At 31.2% G+C, this 18085-nt stretch overlaps 1 protein-coding gene across 2 annotated transcripts; it reads left to right on the top strand.

Annotated features, from left to right (window-relative positions):
* Positions 1-3237: 3237 nt before the first annotated feature.
* On the top strand, positions 3238-14208 carry LOC143075444 (centrosomal protein of 83 kDa-like). 2 transcript variants are annotated; one of them, XM_076250862.1, is made up of 13 exons: positions 3238-3360; positions 3971-4159; positions 5184-5334; positions 5609-5833; positions 6330-6578; positions 7133-7379; positions 7855-7999; positions 8629-8778; positions 9468-9831; positions 10321-10421; positions 10836-11031; positions 11414-11449; positions 13442-13578. In XM_076250862.1, the coding sequence occupies exons 2-12, from the start codon at positions 3978-3980 to the stop codon at positions 11423-11425; spliced, it is 2022 nt and encodes a 673-aa protein (XP_076106977.1). In that variant the 5' UTR covers positions 3238-3360; positions 3971-3977; the 3' UTR covers positions 11426-11449; positions 13442-13578. The 2 variants fall into 2 exon arrangements, with proteins under 2 accessions (XP_076106977.1, XP_076106969.1); XM_076250854.1 differs by lacking the exon at positions 11414-11449 and having other exon boundaries at positions 13442-14208.
* The last annotated feature ends 3877 nt before the right edge of the window (positions 14209-18085 follow it).

Genomic DNA, 18085 nt, shown 5'->3' with positions numbered 1-18085 from the left:
ATTACATTCAACATTCGATTTCATTACATTCAACATTCGATTTCATTACATTCAACATTCGTTTTCCAACATGCAACATTCGTATTCAACATTTAACATTCGATCTCCACGTTAAAAAAAATAATCTTTTTTTTTGTTTTTTTTTTTTTTGTTTTTTTTTAAGCAATCGATTTCAACATTCAACATTTGATTTCAAAATAAAAATATTTTTTCAGTGATGTTCCGATTTTTTTCAACATAAGATGTTATCGTTCAACATTAGTCAAGTTATTTCAACATACAACATTCGTTTTCAACATTCGACATTCATTGTGTTTTCATTTTTTTTCAAATCTTGTTTATTTTCTAAACTTTCGATTTCAACATTCAACATTCGTTTTTTAACATTCAACATACGTTTTCAACTTACAACATTCGATTCCAACATTCAAAAAACTTTTTTTTAAGAACAAAATACAGCTCCTCTAGAATCTTTTGAAGATTTTCTTCCTATTCCTCATTTATTTTACTTTTAAATTTTCAAAGCCTTCCTTGGCAAAGAAAAGCCAGTTATACCTTTTTTAAATTGTATTTGTCATCGAATCCACAATCACCAACCTTTCATTGGATACTATATTCTATAATTTTTTTTATTTGTAATACCACACAGAAGTTCAAGTTAATTCTATTAATGTATATTAATATTTGGAATATGATAAAAACAATGCTTTACATCAAGAATGTTTCACAAAACGTTTTTTTGTATGGAAGATAAAACAAAAAATCCCAAGTTCACTAGTTTCCTGAACTGGTGTATATGTCGAGTACAAGTTGTAATTTTGTACAGATTATAACACTGATGTACAAAAAAATGTACATGTGATAATTTGTACAATGAAAAAATGCAAGTTATAACATGTACAAAAGCACCTCGTACATGTTATAACATGTACAAAATATTGCTTTAAATAGGTTTAACTTGTACACAATTTTGAAAATATGTTTCTATTATGCAAGTGGATGCCAAGTATATACTGTACAATGAAATCCTTGATATGACGAGGGGAAAATTCCTTGGCAAACAATTTCCTGTTTTCAAAGAAGAGGGTATACATTTTGATAAGAAGTGCTAAGCAGGCGAAAGATGCCGCTTAAACTACTGGCAAAGAAATAACGGCCTTCTGAAGCAGTGTGAGATATTGACAGCTGGAACCCTAGACAAGATAATCAAAAGAAAAACATGGGATAACGAGTGCTATGTTGATACAGTCTGTTAAAAGTACCCTTTTAAAATTCTGGATTCTTATGAAAGGGTAAATTTCTGTCCAAATTGCAGAATATTTAATGTTTGTAGTTTGATTAATTTCAGTCACCTCGCTGTATAACATCATAATGACATTTGACCCATTCAATGAATTATTTAATTATAAAAAAAAAGTGCATAAGATTTGCATACTCATCAGTTATGCTTAAGGTAAAAAAATGTTGAACGAACATATATAGAGTATGCATAGGAGGCCTTGCTTTCAGTTTTTGCATGTTACAAAAAGAGGGGGAGGTGTATCATTCCAAAAGTTATGGTATTGTTCTTAACAAATTCAGTGAAACCAATTATCTACTTTGTGGCCGTTTAGGAAATGTATGCTATTATCTTACTTCCTATACATTTCTAGGGATGTGATTGGTTAAAAGCGCCCTCGTGGAGACCGTGTATATTAGGTTAGTAGGGAGGCGGGGCTTATCTCATACACGGTTAGTAGTGGAGTTACGTCCCTTTATATTCCATATAAGGTAGAAGGGAGGCGGGGCTTATCTCATACACGGTTAGTAGTGGAGTTACGTCCCTTTATATTCCATATAAGGTAGAAGGGAGGCGGGGCTTATTTCATACACGGTTAGTAGCAATCTCCCATACAGACAGTATGGGAGATTGGGTTAGTAGTGGGTGTTACGTCCCTTTATAAAAACCAAAACAGTACTGAGAAAAAATCGTAAAGGTTTTAACAGACGAAGAAATTGATGATTAAGATTGAAATAAATTCATATAACACATTTAACCCTCACAAGTTGTTATTGTTGGTATCTGTTTTTGTAGGATCAATGGAAGTAGTTTCTTAATGCTAACAGTATTGAGGACTTGCTCATTTTGATAGGTCTAAATTTCACACGTTAAGATAGTCGGTAAGATAAATTCGTTACATAGTGTGCTAGTGACCTGGTATACTAGCTTCGCTCTCGCCCCATATGGAATTTACTGACCTCAAATATACCGTATTAGGTGACTAGCACACTATGTAACTACTATTATTGAGTAGAGTCACACTGCTGTAGGCCATGGGGGACTGCATTAAACATACAATAACTTGAAAACGCGCTATGCCAACTTGAAGCAATAAAAGTATTTCTGAAACTCTGTGGTACAAAAAAATGTACTTTTGTACATGTTAAAACTTGTATTTTTGCATTGTACAAATCAGAACATGTATTTTAAAATTCAGGCAAAAACTTAGACTATGCTTATCTTTTTGGCATGCAGTGGCGGATCCAGAAATTTTCATAAGTGGGGGCCCACTGACTGACCAAAGAGGGGGCCCGCTCCAGTCACGCTTCAATGATTCCCTATATAAGCAACCAAATTTTTTCCCCAAAAGGGGGGGCCCGGCCCCCCTGGGCCCCCCTCTTAATCCGCCTCTTGCATGGATTTAAGATTAATGCCTGATTTTCCTTATTGCCACCAAGAAATACACAAAAAGTTGTATATTTTTCAGTAAAATTGTTAGTGTGTTAATTGTCCCATATATATGTAAGAGTTGTTTTTCTATATTTTTTTTAAACTAAGAAGTTACGGTAGTTTAATGTAATACATCGAAAATTATGTATAAGTATGATGACCCGAGATATGACCTTATAAATATATATTTTTATACCAACTGATGCACAATTTAAAAAATTTATGACATGATCCTTTGGCTAATGCATGAATATTTATAGGTTATACAATTGGTCACAGCATGCTCTCATATTACTGTTACTTAAAAAAAAACCAAATTATTCTGATTTTCGTTATAATTAAATATTAAACGGGTTATTTTAAACAAAAGAATGTTTACGTTAAAACATATCAATTACAATTTAATTACTTTGACAATCACATAGGTGTGACTGTCTGTTTGTCCTAATTAGTATTAATGTCATTAATTAAATTAGTGCAGGTGAAACAATACGGATAATTAAGTTTCTCCGACAATGTCTCTGCAATTACCCAAACCGGAAACAGAAATTGCGCATGCGGAATTATTTGTTGTCAAGTTTGAACATCAACTAAAAATATGTGAAAATTGTAATTTCCAGATCCCTTATACCTCCCCGCGAACGTAATAGGTAAACTGTATTTAAATATTTTTAATATATCACCATATAAAATATTTTAGAATTAGCAGCAAATTGTATTCAGGACGATAATTTTGGTTTTGGTTGAACTAAATGCATGTGTCTAAACTTGCCAGACGAAATTGCGGCATAAATAAAATTCTTCAGAAATCTCATTCTGTGCAACATTATCAACCAGGTTTATATTAATATATTGAAGATACATTTGAAACGATCTTGTTGAACGTAGTCAGGGTAAACATATGTCAGGTTCTTCCTATAACTTGAACACACAAACTGACACGCTGGCAAGGCTGGTTAGATTTAGCCTTCTGTTTTAGGGGGGCATGCTTTTAAAGTGTTTTGTCTTTGCAGGCAATTTGTCAATAAACAAAGTGTTAATGTTGCGACTCTTTATGTCAGAGTATAACATGCAAGAAATATAGTGTATTAAATCTAAAGCTGGATATGTTGATTGAAATTTTGTATTCTGTGGAAACGATGGAAAGATGATGATGATTTGAATGAACTCCATTAACATTTTGTCAGTTTTTATTGCTTTGAAAGTATATGAATTGAAAAAAGTAATTATGTGAAATTGGATTTTTAATTACTTTTACAGCATCACAATGGCCACAACTAACAGCTTTCTTCAGAGTCCTGACAAGTTTTCGGGGAGCTATCCAGGACTTGCTCAGCAGTTACCACAGATTGCAACAGAAACAGAGCTGCAAAAAATGTTGGCTGATGAAAGGATGCGAAGTCAGATGCATAGAACTCATTATGAACAACTAAAAACAGAACATCATAAGTAATACTTGTTCATATTAAGATAACTCATAGTCAATGAAAATGAACTACAAATGTTAATATTTACCTTTGTTTCTGAAACACTTGAAAAAATCTTACAATATAAACTGGCATGTACTTTTCATAAAGAAATAACAAATGGATTGCTGACTAACGTTCTGACTCAGACAAAGCTATCAATCAATCAATACTGGCTTCTATACTATTAAACGAGAAGACCTCATTTGTGTGTCGCTTCTCTTTCTTCTGCAATACATTAATAATCATGCCTCTGTGTCCTATAGGTCCCATGCATAGTGGCATTTGTCATCCATTCTTATGATTATTCAGTTTGGGTTATGTTGGGAGAAAAACAAAAAAAAAGGAGTCCCGATATTGTTTCCATCATCAGACTGACTTTTATGTCATAGACAAGACACCAGGTTTTAATTTTTAAAACATCATTTTCATAATTACATATATATACTATGATTATACTCCTATATATAGTAGTGATCGCCGTTGAGTAGAAACTTGGAATTGATAGTTAATAGAAAATACACTTTATTTATAATATGTGTATGTTCATAGTATGCACCTTATCGCTATTTGTGTGCCATTACTGGACATCACACAGGTAAAATTTTGATGCAGCAATGGAAAAGTGATTGTTGTATGACGTCAATAGTTCAAGCGGGACAGATTCTCAGGGCAGCCGGGAATAGCGAGGTATATACACATGATACAGAAACTTGAAAATCATGGAATTTAACAGAAAACAAAAAAATAACGGACTTTGGAAAAAAGGGAGAGGGCTTAAAATAGTTGTCCTGTCACCAAGTACCTATGTCTTGATACATACCTTTTCTGAAATCTTTTACAAAAATTCATCCTACGACAGTTAACATACTTTCAACCAAGCTCTAAATATGATTTTGCGGGTTTGTTCTAGTCAAGAGTAAAAGGCAACACTCTTCTAGATTGATTAAATAATATTTTATTGTTTTTAAATCTGAATCATGAAAATAATATTTCTTCTTTTAAAGACTTCAGGATGAATATGGGAAACTTGAGGAAGAAATTAAACATACTATCGAAGAAAGCAGGATTGTACAAGAAAAATACAAATCTATGTATGAACAAGGCAAAAAAGAGGTGGCTGAATTACATGGTGAATTTGAAGAGGCCAAGAGCAAAGTATGTTTATTTTTCGAGAGGAGTATTGTTTGTTTCATTTTCAAAATGTAAACAGCAGTACAGAAACTTAGCTTATGTCCTTGTGTAATTTAAAATTTCATAGATCTACAAGTCTAATCTTTCAGTTAACCTGTAGACTGTAATTGTGGTGATTGACAATACAGGGCAGTATTTTAGTTTTAAAATTGCATTGTAAATAATTTTTATTTATACACAAAATCAAACTATTTATCACAAGATAAAACTCTTTGTTAACTGTATTTGTTTATTCAAGGTTGTGACTCCACAGAGATTAGAGATCATTCGCATGCAAGTAATTGAAGAAGTGGAGAAAACATACAAAGAACGTTATATGAAACAGGAAGAGGAAATAGAAGAATTACGTACAGGATGCAATAAATATAAATATGAACTGTCTTTTCTGAAATCAGAGTATGAGCATGAAAGGATAGAATGTCAGAGGATTTTAGAAGAATGTAGACTAAAACATGAAGCTGAGGTACATTTTTACCAAATAAAATACACATGCATATATATATGTATATATATGCATTGATAGTCTGTAAGGGCCTGGAGCTGTTAAATTTGTTTACCACTGCATTTGTGTATTGATACTATTATCTTATATACTTGAAAGTAATCATTGAAAAGAAGTAAATAGAAATATTATATTTTTAGAAAAAAATAGAAAGAAGCCACTTCATTTACCTCCCTTCTGTCTTAACAAACATATAATTTGCTGTTTGAGAATCTAATACAGTCTGTGTAATATTTTTAATAGTGTACACTACAATGTTCTTATTGGTTAAAAACGGCCAATACGATAGGAAGTCGCACAATGATCTAACGTTACTTTGTCAGTGTATCCTTAACCTACTTACAAATGGTATAAGAATTTAGATATCTTATTTCAGTCTTGTGCATTTTGATTCATATTTGTGGACTGTTTACACACATATATGCTCTCTATAAATGATAATTGAATTATTTTTCAGGTGTCAAATTTAAGAAAAGAAAGAGAAGCAACAGTTTCAAAAATAAAGAAAGAAACTATTGATGACTCCGAGCGTGTTAGAATTGTACAGAGAGAAAATGCACAGCTTCATATGAAATTAAAAACTTTAAATGGAGAGTTAGAGGAAATAAGAGCACATAGAGAGAAACAAGGATTCGAGACTGATAGCATTACTCGAGTTCAGCAAAAACAAATAACTGAACATGTAGCCACTGTTAAATCTCTTGAGGTATATAATGTTATTTAACTATTTAAAGAGTTTCTTTTGTTTAAAATGTATTTAATATAAATGTTAGTATTTACAAATCAGGAGGAATTAAATCTAGATAAGTGTCAATGAATCAGCCACTCATAAGGATATCCTGTTGTTAATATTTGAAAAATGAATGTGTGGGTTTATGGTATGGTTTCTGACAATGCATGTATATAGAGAATTATAAGTTGTTTCAGAATTCAACACAATCTGAAAAGTACTACTTATCATTACAAACAAATTTGGACTTGGCCCATAAAGGCTTCTGACGTACATGAAGAACAATCATCTTATTATACATGTATTGCAAGGTTTGATCTGTAAATGAAGAGGTCTTTTAAAATTTAATTAACCTAGGCCTTGATTAGCTAGATTACAGACTGGAAAATGATACCCACCGGCTTGACGTCTGTTTTTATAGTCTCCCTACAACCATATCATGATATTAGGACATTATGCTTTAATTCATTGACATTTAATATCTATTTCCTTGACACTATGCATCAAGTTATAATTAATTCATCTTTCAGGCTGAGAGGGAGTCATTGAAGAAACAAGTTGAACAATTACAAAGAGACTTAGCACTAACAGGTGACACACATAACAAATTGACAGGAAGAATCCATGAACTTGAAAAAGACAATGTCATTTTAAAAAATAAAGTGGATGAGGCTATCCATAAAAATAAAGTGGAACTTACAAATCAAAAGATGGAGGGGTTGAAACAGAGAGGTGAACTTGAAAGAGATCGAGACAGATTAGCAAATATCATTGAAGGTATGTATTACAGTTATGATCATATTAAAGCAGATATTAAATTCTACAATTTCTTTTGAACTATTCCATTAAACCATTAAAATGAATGTGGGAGTGTCAATATCAAATTTTATTTTTGGATATAAACTGGGTGTTGCTTATAAATTTGGTTTACTCTTAATGTGTCTAACTCAGTTGACTCCAAATTTTGGATAAGTTGAAATTTTCTAGTCGTCCTGAACTTTGTTCCATATAAATATAAGTATTTTGACTTCCGATGAGTTGAAATTGAAAGAGTTGAAATTCATTGACTCCAACCAAATTTACAGTCCCAAGTTTAACATAAGCTTAACCAAAGTTTGTAATGAATCTTTTCAGTCTTTTAAATCATTATACAAACAGAAAATCTAAATAGATACATTTTCTTTGTGGCTTTATAATATCAACTGTCAAGTTTTTTAGTTAATAATTTTTGGCAATTTTTTATATTCCTCAGATCTGCAGACTAAGATAGAAATTTACAAACACACTGTAGACCAGCAATCAAGATCTTTACAAGACAAAGAAAGAGATGCAGTAAGGAGAGTACAGGCATCAAGAGAGGAAGAATTTGTCAAATATGCAAAATTGGAAAGTGAAAAGTAAGAAAACAGCATCTAACAACAGCAAAATGAGATTTTTGTTTTTTTTATGTCTCCTTACTGTCTCTGTGATTTTGTAATAACATGCTCATCTTGAATGTTGGTGGTCATGGAAATGATCACTAGCTGATCAAAACAAAGTTTTGAAAATTGGTAGATGCTGCTTCTCCTATAAACACACACAAAATTAAATAAAGAGAAATGACTAGTTTGCTCCCTGTCAAAATAATGTGACTGGGTAAGGTGAGAAATCAACCAGGGGACCACCATACAAAATCTGACTCAGTGAGTCAGTGTGTTGGTCTAGTACAAAACAGGGTTCCTATTCATTTACATGTTACATGAAAGAACTCACAGACACCATAGGAAGCTTTATAAGCATTAAAACATAAATTATTTCTTCAAAAAAAAACAAAAAACAATCGAATCAGAAAAGGGTTAAGATTTGACTGCACATATAGATTTTAACATTTAACCTCTGAGCGCAAGATGAATTTTATTATGGCTCTTTATGCATCCAGACGGGCACCAACATAAAGGTCAAATTGTTAATCACTGCTGATATGATACAACATGATATCCTAATAATGTTTACCTACTAATTTCTTTTTCACAATTCATTTACTTAGATTAGCCTTAGAGGCCAAATTACAAGAAAATGATAGGAGGAAAATAGATGAAGAAGCACATAGACATGCAGAAAGAGAGAAAATGGAGGATAGGATAAGTGCTGCTAACGATGCTAAGAATGTCGCTGAGAGAGAAGTTTTAGTATTAAAGTTAGTGTAGATTGACATAAGACAATACATTTATAAATGTGTGTGCCTAATGTTTTTTTATTAGGTTGACCATTTTCTTGAAACACCTCATTTTTTATTCAAAGTTTTAAACTGAACAATATTTTAAGCGGGAAAAGGGGAGGGGTAGCATTTTACATGTAGATCTATACTTTTATATGTCAATGAGATATCAATTTAACAACACAAAATAATTGTGTTTATAAAACTTCTAGATCTGAAAAAAGACCCTGCATTAACTACACTAAAAGTATGACATCTAGTTTGTTATTAAATTATTTAATCCCTGGTGTGTAATGATTTGTTAAGTAAAGTTACTCCATGTGAAACTTTTAGATAGTACGGTTAAAAAACAACACTTCAGAATGTACTGAAAAAAGAAAAGGACTAAAGTGACTGCTATTGGGAAATCAAATGTAAAAAATACAATGCTAAATCCTCATAAAAAATTATTAAAATTTAAAGGATTAAGACTAGCAGCTGCATACATTTAATCTAGGAATGATATCAGATACAGTAAAAACTGATTTTGAAGAATTCTTATTGACATATCAATTGTTTTAACCAAAGAAATATACAAACAAGATTGTGTCTCCTGGAATATAATCAAAAATGACTTGTGTTTACAATGACTTCACATATTTCATATTCTTATATTTTATTTATCACAGGACAAAAGTTAGTCATCAGCAATCTTTGAATGATCAGTTGGAAAGAGAAAGAAGTGAAAATTCAGATTTAAAAAATAAAATTAATAAGTTAGAGACTGAACTGAGCTCATACTTGAACAATGAACATGATATGACTGATGATAATATCAGACTTAGGAATCAAGTAGAATTATTAAAAGAGGAAACTAAGATGGCTAAAGATCAACTTAGAAAATTACAAGACAATCATGACTTAATTTTGTCGCAGCAACGATCGTCTTATACAGACGAGAGGACAGAGCTTGATAACAGAGTACGAGAACTTCACGATAAATTATCTGAAGTACAGAAAAAGTATCAAAAAGCTCTCACACTTTACAAAAAGGTATGTCATTGACGGTTTGAATGTCTCATCATTTTTTTGCATATTTTTATGTGATTTTTTAGTGGGTAATGATTACTGTTATTGTTATATGCTGAACACACTGGCAATCATGAATGTTCTTTTTGTTTGCACCTATTAAAGGATTTACTTAGCAACATTTAAATAAAATTATGTATGTTTCCCTTTCAGCATGTTCAGATAAATAAGGAAGGTAATTCCTAAAACAAAACAAAACATCAAATTTGTTCTCCTGACAGGGATATCATAAGCTTTCACCTTTCCCTTTTATTATGCAGTTAGTTTGTGTCAGAGTGTGACAGCTGTTTTATCTGCATATATAAGTGTAAAGTATTTCATTGTATTTGATGTGTATGGTTTATTACTATTAGTTTGTATTTATTTATTTGTTAGACATTTTAAGTTTCCTTTTTTTCTCATATATGCAAATGAGTTGAATAACTACAATAACATGTAAACTTTTTTTTTTAGTTACGCAGTAAGAGTCATCGTGTAGTTGAAAATTTGAAAGATAAACTGCAACTGACAGAAGCTAAATATGAACAGTTAGATCTGGAAAAAAAAGCTTTAGAGTAAGAATTACAGTAATTATAACTTCTTTTTTAAACAAGAAATAAAAATCTTTATTAGGTTGCCTACTGAATTCTGCCTTGTATTGGTCTTACTCCAAAATTTAAATTGCTAGGCAATGGTGCTGATTGAAAAGTATTGTAAGCAAGAAATAAGAGAAAAACTCTTTTATTTCATGATATTTGTTTACATTTTCAACATTAAAAAAAATATTCCCTGAATTCCTTTGTCCAAAAAGCGATGTGGACAATGTTCCAGTGCTGACTTTACATGGCAGATTATTGCATATATAGTATTACAATTATGGTTTAATATCTTGGGGTTCCAAATGAGACAATAGTAGCTGTATGGGGAAATGAAATGCCAGTTACAGTGTACATCTGTTTTCATGTCTATTTTACCTTTTTTCTCTTCAGAAAATGTGTGCCACAAGAGAATTACAACAAATTAAAAAAACAATGGAAAGATTTACACAGACGCCATGCAGAATACAGGAAATGTCTGATAGGTGGCGGCACTGTATCTAATATACCCATCGGGGACATGATGTTTACATCCTTTAATGTTACACATGATGCTACCTTCTTACCCAATTATAGTTATTCTGAAGAGGTGAGAAGATTATTAAGGATTTGTCTAGCTACTTAATGAACTTATTTACATGAATCAATATATATATTCTGAATGGTCTAGTTTTTTTTTAAAGTATATAAAAGATGTTGATTTTCAAATCCCCTCATGTTTCATGCAGATTTTTCTTTATTCTATAAGTTTCAAGAGTTATCTCCCTTAAAGCAGGATTCCTACCCGCTCTACACCTTTTATATTTTATTGAAGGATTCTGATTGTCTAGCATTAAAAAGGAAAAAAATGAATAAAAATAGTGATGTATGGGTGCTGATTAATGAACATTTACACTTATCAAAAACAATTTGATCATTGAAAAGTAAAATTATATACACTTAATTCAAAAATCATATATATACTTTTACAGTTTAAAAAGTAGATAGTATAGCATCTCTTTTTCAAGGTAGGATAGCTGCTTAACATATATTTAAATGTTCTTTCTTTTTCTGGGGATTTTTCTTGGACTTTTTACGAATGGATGAAAACAGTAGTATTTCAATTATTTTGTAAAAAAAAAACATATGTACACTGATGAATTGATTTGGATAGAAAATAGTACACACATTTTTTGTTCTGGTTGATAGGCTTAAAAATTTCTCAAGACACAAGAGATGTAGTTCTTCTGATTACCCTATATATTATTTCTGTTTATTGATTTGTTCCAGTATTATTATTATTATTAGTTTTGGGTAGAGAATAGATTTTTTTAAAACAAATGGGCATTATAGTTAAATATTGAGATATATACTAAATGGTTTTTGGTTTAAAAAAAAAAAATCATCACAACTTTCTATTTATATTTTTTTTTTTGGAGGGGAGGGGGAGGAGATAATGTTGAAATATTATCTTTTGATTTATTACACAATCATCCATCCATCAATTAATACATGTATTCATTCATCATTTTATTCAAGTTAGAAAATACTGTTGCTTTCTCAAGAAAATGTAAACCTGTCCAAGAGGAAACTCAGTCTGTTTATAATAGCATGTTGTTACCACTGCATTTTTTATCACCTTGTTATTTTTTTCACTATGTATCCTGCTTTTATTATCTATATATAGAAAAACATTCCTTTGTCATATTATATAAAATATGACAACTCAAGCAATAAGCTTATTAAATGTTATAATTAAAATGTAGATCTAATTATCAAACAGTATACACATGGTAAATCTTCAAACCAGTTGAAGTTGAGCAATGTGATTGATTGAAGATAATAATTTGATTTAAAAACCTAATACCTATTAAATATACAAAGAGATTTTTCAAGAGAATAAGCAACATCAGTCACAAGCATTCACTGTTAAAAACTCATGAAAATTTACTTTTAACTGAATCACCTTGTCTGCACTGTATTTAAAATACCTTGGGAAAGCTTATTGGAAAAAACACATACAATAACATAAGCCAATTTTGTCTTTCTTGCTGTTATTTATTATCATGGCATAATTATTATGACATACATTCATCTAAAAATTATCCTGAAAGGTATATATTTGCATGTATGGAACAGTTTAACAATATGAATGAGATGATTTTCTATACTTAGTTTCTGTCATTCTAGTCAGTGTCAGCCAATTTCCTTAAGATAATGAAATTTACATTTTAAGGTCTTGAAAAAAACCCAGTAAAATGAAAGTTTCATTATCTTGACATGACACTTTGAAATTCCTGTTACATTTGTTGAGGGTTGGTGGCTTATCTTTCTTATGATACTTCAATAGTTATAAAACAGCTAATGCAATCCTTCTTTTGCTTTGCTGTTACCCTTCTAAATATTTCTAGGTGACTTTTACAGCATAAAATTATATAGTAGAAATAAATTTGCAAGTATTGTTTTATAAATAAACATTAATTCTGACAGAACTTCAGTCACATGAATTTTTTGTATTAAGGTATGTCCTATTCAAAGGTCAAGAATGCATAGAACTGACACCTCTGAAAATAAAAACATGTTTTCATCACTTGTTTAAAAGTTGGTGTTTGATTGTCCACATTTTCATTTAAAGCATCTATATATAGATGTTTGATAAATAGCTGATCATAGCTGAGTTTTACATGATATATGCATATTGTGTTTTCTTATGATAAAATTTTTCCATTATATTTGGAATACTTGCATTAAAAAAATGCTGCTGTATACCCAGCTTCCATTCATTCAATTTGCCACTGGACGTTAAGCAACCAACAATCAATCAATCCATTCATTCATCTGGCATTTCACAGGTTGAACAAAGAAAAATTCACAAAACTATAAACATGAATACAAATTGAAAATATTGTATTTAATTCTGAAAAAGGACCTTATATTAGGAAAGTTATAGCTAAAGTGTTTCAATTAAACATGTTCAATTGACAAGTAATGAAATAAATATTTGTATATTTTTTTTTCAGGAAAGAAAACACCAAGACGATTTGAGAATTCTAAAACAAAGATTAGAAATGGTGGAGAATAATCAGCAACATCAAATTGAAGAACTGCAGGAGATTGCTCATAGTACTTTTAAAGGATCTTTACCTGGTTTAGACGATCATGATGGGACATTAGAAAACAGCAAAGAGAAAAATGACATTGATAAATCTAGCTGATACATGTCTAATTATTGATTCGTAATTTCGATAGAATGATGGAAAAGTACCATACTTATAGACAGTTGTACTAATTGCATTTTAAAAAAAACTCACTAATGTTTATATTAAGCTGGGCAGGGGTAGATTTTCTTCAAAATAGCTGATAGTCAATAATGTACTGAGCTTGTATTTTTCCACAGGGTATTTTAGGAGTTTAATTTCAAGAATGCAAATAAAAATTATGTCATGTCATCATAAATATACTATGACTTTCAGTAAAAGCTACTTGGGTTTGTGTGCTAAATTGCGAAAGTATAGTGTTTTGTTAAAAAACTGGATTAGTACTATGGTTGTATTTTTGTCGAGCCTGCAACTTTTGTTGCAGAAAGCTCGACATAGGGATAGTGATCCGGCGGCGGCGGCTACGGCGGCGGTGTTAGCTCACTTCTTAAAAGCTTTATATTTTAGAAGGTGGAAGACCTGGATGCTTCATACTTTGTATATAGATGCTTCATGTTACGAAGTTTCCGTCAGTCACATGTCCAATGTCCTTGACCTCATTTTCATGGTTCAGTGACCACTTGAAAAAAAGTTCAAATTTTTTGTAATGTTGAATTCTCTCTTATTATAAGTAATAGGATAACTATATTTGATATGTGCGTACCTTGCAAGGTCCTCGTGTCTGTCAGACAGTTTTCACTTGACCTCGACCTCATTTCATGGATCAGTGAACAAGGTTAAGTTTTGGTGGTCAAGTCCATATCTCAGATACTATAAGCAAAAGGGCTAGTATATTTGGTGTATGGAAGGACTGTAAGGTGTACATGTCCAACTGGCAGGTGTCATCTGACCTTGACCTCATTTTCATGGTTCAGTGGTTATAGTTAAATTTTTGTGTTTTGGTCTGTTTTTCTCATACCATATGCAATAGGTCTACTATATTTGTTGTATGGAATGATTGTTAAGTGTACATGTCTAGCGGGCAGATGTCATGTGACTTTGACCACATTTTCATGGTTCAGTGGTCAAAGTTAAGTTTTTGAGTTTTGGTCTTTTTATCTAATGCTATATGCCATAGGTCAACTATATTTGGTGTATGGAAATAATTTATGATCTTTATGTCAGTCGAGCAGGTTTTATTTAACCGTGACCTCATTTTCACGGTTCATTGCACAGTGTTAAGTTTTTGTGTTTTGGTCTATTTTTCTTAAACTATAAGTAATGTGTCAACTATATATTTTGTATAGAAGCATTGTTAGCTGTACCTGTCTGCCTGGCATGGTTCATCTGACCTGGACCTCTTTTTCAAGGTTCATTGGTCTTTGTTTAGTTATCTTGGTTAATGTTAAGTTTATGTGACAGTTGTAATAAAGCTTAGCTTTATACTTAGGACTATCAACATAATATCAATGATTAGTATAGAAGGCGAGACATTTCAGCGTGTGCACTCTTGTTTTACAAGTAATGAAACTGATGGTTTGATAGCAATTAAAAAAGTTTATAAAGCATGACGATTTATTTCATGATGTTTTGAAGCATACTTAGTAACTGTGTCAATACTTTTCCATCATACTACACCTTGGTATTCACCTGTGATATTTTTGATATTTTACTTCTTTAGGTTGTATGTTATACTCAACATAGTGAAATTTACCTGTGTACTTATTTATACCTCATTGCTAATTTCTTACGTTTTTTGTTGTCACACATATACAATCATATACATGTACATCTACACAACTTTTATCTTGTTATTGTTGTTTTAATGTGATTTTCAGTTACTGTTTGTCTTCATCAGGGTTGTCCTAGTTTAAATTACTAGATTAATAGTTAACTCTTTCCCGTCCATACTATGAATGAAATATTAATGTTATATATACAGGTATGATGAAATTGATAATTAGCAAACAACAATCTTGATTAAATTACATCTGTGGGTTAAATAGAAACTGCCTCTAAATTATTGTTTATTTTTACTGTGATGACTCTGATACTATTTTCAAGAAAACAGAAAATAATTTTTATTTTAAGATAGTAGTATAATGCACTTTCTCTGTTGTACTCTTACCAATATTCTTGTACTCATAAAATTATTCCTGTTGTAGTAAAAATATTTTTGTATAGTTTCATCATATTTCATTATATTTTCAAATCTTTAATCCACATTGTGTGCTCAGTTGTGCTATTCCTTAAATTAATTCTATGTCCATTCTAAGTCAGCATTTTTAAATTGTATATGCTTTTTTATTATTTGTATATATTAACTTATTAAATTATATATTTGTATATAAAATATCAAATAAATATCCAATATAAATATTAGATGGTATTTTTCCCTCTTTTGCCATGTTTTGAGTTGAGGTATAAAAAGTAGATCAGTTTCTGCTGTTTATGGCTGCATCTGCTTCAACAGAATGTTTAAGATTGTGATTATGTCATTTTAAGGAAACAACAAATGGTTTGTGACTGTTTATCTCTCATAAGTGGTATGTAATTGTTTTAACATTGGCACATTCCATTTCCTTGGAGAGTATCTGTCCTCTGTTAATAGTTTGGTTTACTATCAGTTTTAGAGGATTCATTTACTATTATGATGATATTACAATGATAATCGGTGTGTTGTATTAGTATCCATAGAGATTATTTAATACTGAACCCTTTGTTTGGATTCAGTGAATAAATTCGTGGTTAAGCAACTACTTTAAAAAAGACTAGATTTAATTTTTTGCTTGGGGGCCAGCTGAAGGATGCCTCAGGGTGTGGGAGTGTCTCGCTGCATTGATGACCTATTGGTGGCCTTCGGCTGTTGTCTGCTCTATGGACGGGTTGTTGTCTCTTTGACACATTCCAAATTTCCATTGTCAAAGTCAATTTTAGTTAATTGTATACTAAATGTGTCAGTAAATATATTTAGTGCTGTTCTTCATCTCAAAGTGACAGTAAGAGATGTCTTCAACATGGAGCAAAAAGTTTCTTCAAGTTTAAGATGGCACCTAGAAATGCTTCATGCAGAATTCTTTACAAGATATGGATCACAAAATATCAGACAGTTCATACTGATGAAGATTTTATCTGAAATATCTTGCTAATTGTTTTTTTTATTGCGTAATAATGAGGTGTTCTGTTGACAAGAAACACAGTTATATGCACTATGGTTCAAACAGTTATCTTGTTCATCTTGGTCAAGTGAAGCAACCTTTGACAACTTTGGGATCATGTAACTTACCTCCTTTGTAGAGAATGAATATGGAAAAACCAATGATTGAAAAATTCTTGTGTAATTGCCAGTGTTTGTATCTCAATAAGAAAATCATTTGTTGTCCCTGATTCTTATCTTTCTTTTAGATTTTCATTGCTCTTATATAATAACAGAAGTTCATCTGATTTCTGATTATGTTGAACAATACAAAATGAATGGACTACATAATACATAGGGAATGATGTAGTTTCATTATTTTTCATATGATACCAACTTGTGGAATTCAATATAGGCCACTATCAATGAAGCACACATTTTTGTCGAGCCTGCAACTTTTGTTGCAGAAAGCTTGACATAGGGATAGTGATCCGGCGGCGGCAGTGGTGTTAGTTCTTAAAAGCTTTATATTTTAGAAGGTGGAAGACCTGGATGCTTCATACTTTGTATATAGATGCCTCATGTTACAAACTTTCCATCAGTCACATGTCCAATGTCCTTGACCTCATTTTCATGGTTCAGTGACTACTTGAAAAAAAAGTTAAGATTTTTTGTAATGTTAAATTCTCTCTTATTATAAGTAATAGGATAACTATAATTGGTATGTGCATACCTTGCAAGGTCCTCATGCCCGTCAGACAGTTTTCACTTGACCTCATTCTCATTTCATGGATCAGTGAACAAGATTAAGTTTTAGTGGTCAAGTCATTCTTCATTCATTCATGTCTTTATTTCCTCATAATTGAGATACCATGAATACATACAATTAACTATATATCAGACAACAAAAAGAATATACGAAATAGGAACAGAACAAAAACAGTTTTTTACATATACAGACAAATATATACAATTTAGTCGCTCAGCATTTTAAAAGGCCTTATAAAATCTCGAATGATGACATATCATGTATTGCCTAACCTGACACAACGTCCATATGTTGCTATGAAGTCTGAAATCCGGTTGAAATAGAACAAAAGAATCGAAGCTCTTTGTTAGAGAAGGCGATAAATGCTTACTGTAATGTTTACTATAGTGACCAAAATTTTAAAAGTTAATAGAAACAAATAAAAGGACAATTTTCTTCTCAATTACGAAGTGTTTTATTTTAAAAACACCATTTGCATATTTTTTTCAACTTATCTAGTACATAGTTAAGCAGAACAATTAGATATCAAGTCGACGACATGGGTATCTTTCAAGTTGGATGCAGAAAATGCATAACCTCCGATTTAAATTTTTTTTTTTACCACGGACGGAAAACATATCAA

The sequence above is a fragment of the Mytilus galloprovincialis genome, chromosome 1 (assembly GCF_965363235.1).
Source record: "Mytilus galloprovincialis chromosome 1, xbMytGall1.hap1.1, whole genome shotgun sequence".
NCBI classification, from domain to species: domain Eukaryota; kingdom Metazoa; phylum Mollusca; class Bivalvia; order Mytilida; family Mytilidae; genus Mytilus; species Mytilus galloprovincialis.
The sequence above is the reverse complement of the archived record's forward strand: the minus strand, read 5'-3'. Positions and strand labels throughout refer to the sequence as shown.

Excerpts from the sequence above, each read along its gene's own strand:
- LOC143075444 (XM_076250854.1), top strand. The coding sequence starts at position 3,978 with ATGGCCACAACTAACAGCTTTCTTCAGAGTCCTGACAAGTTTTCGGGG. Across the intron at positions 8,779-9,467 it reads AGAGAAGTTTTAGTATTAAA|GACAAAAGTTAGTCATCAGC; the intron begins GTTAGTGTAGAT and ends TATTTATCACAG. Across the intron at positions 9,832-10,320 it reads CTCTCACACTTTACAAAAAG|TTACGCAGTAAGAGTCATCG; the intron begins GTATGTCATTGA and ends TTTTTTTTTTAG.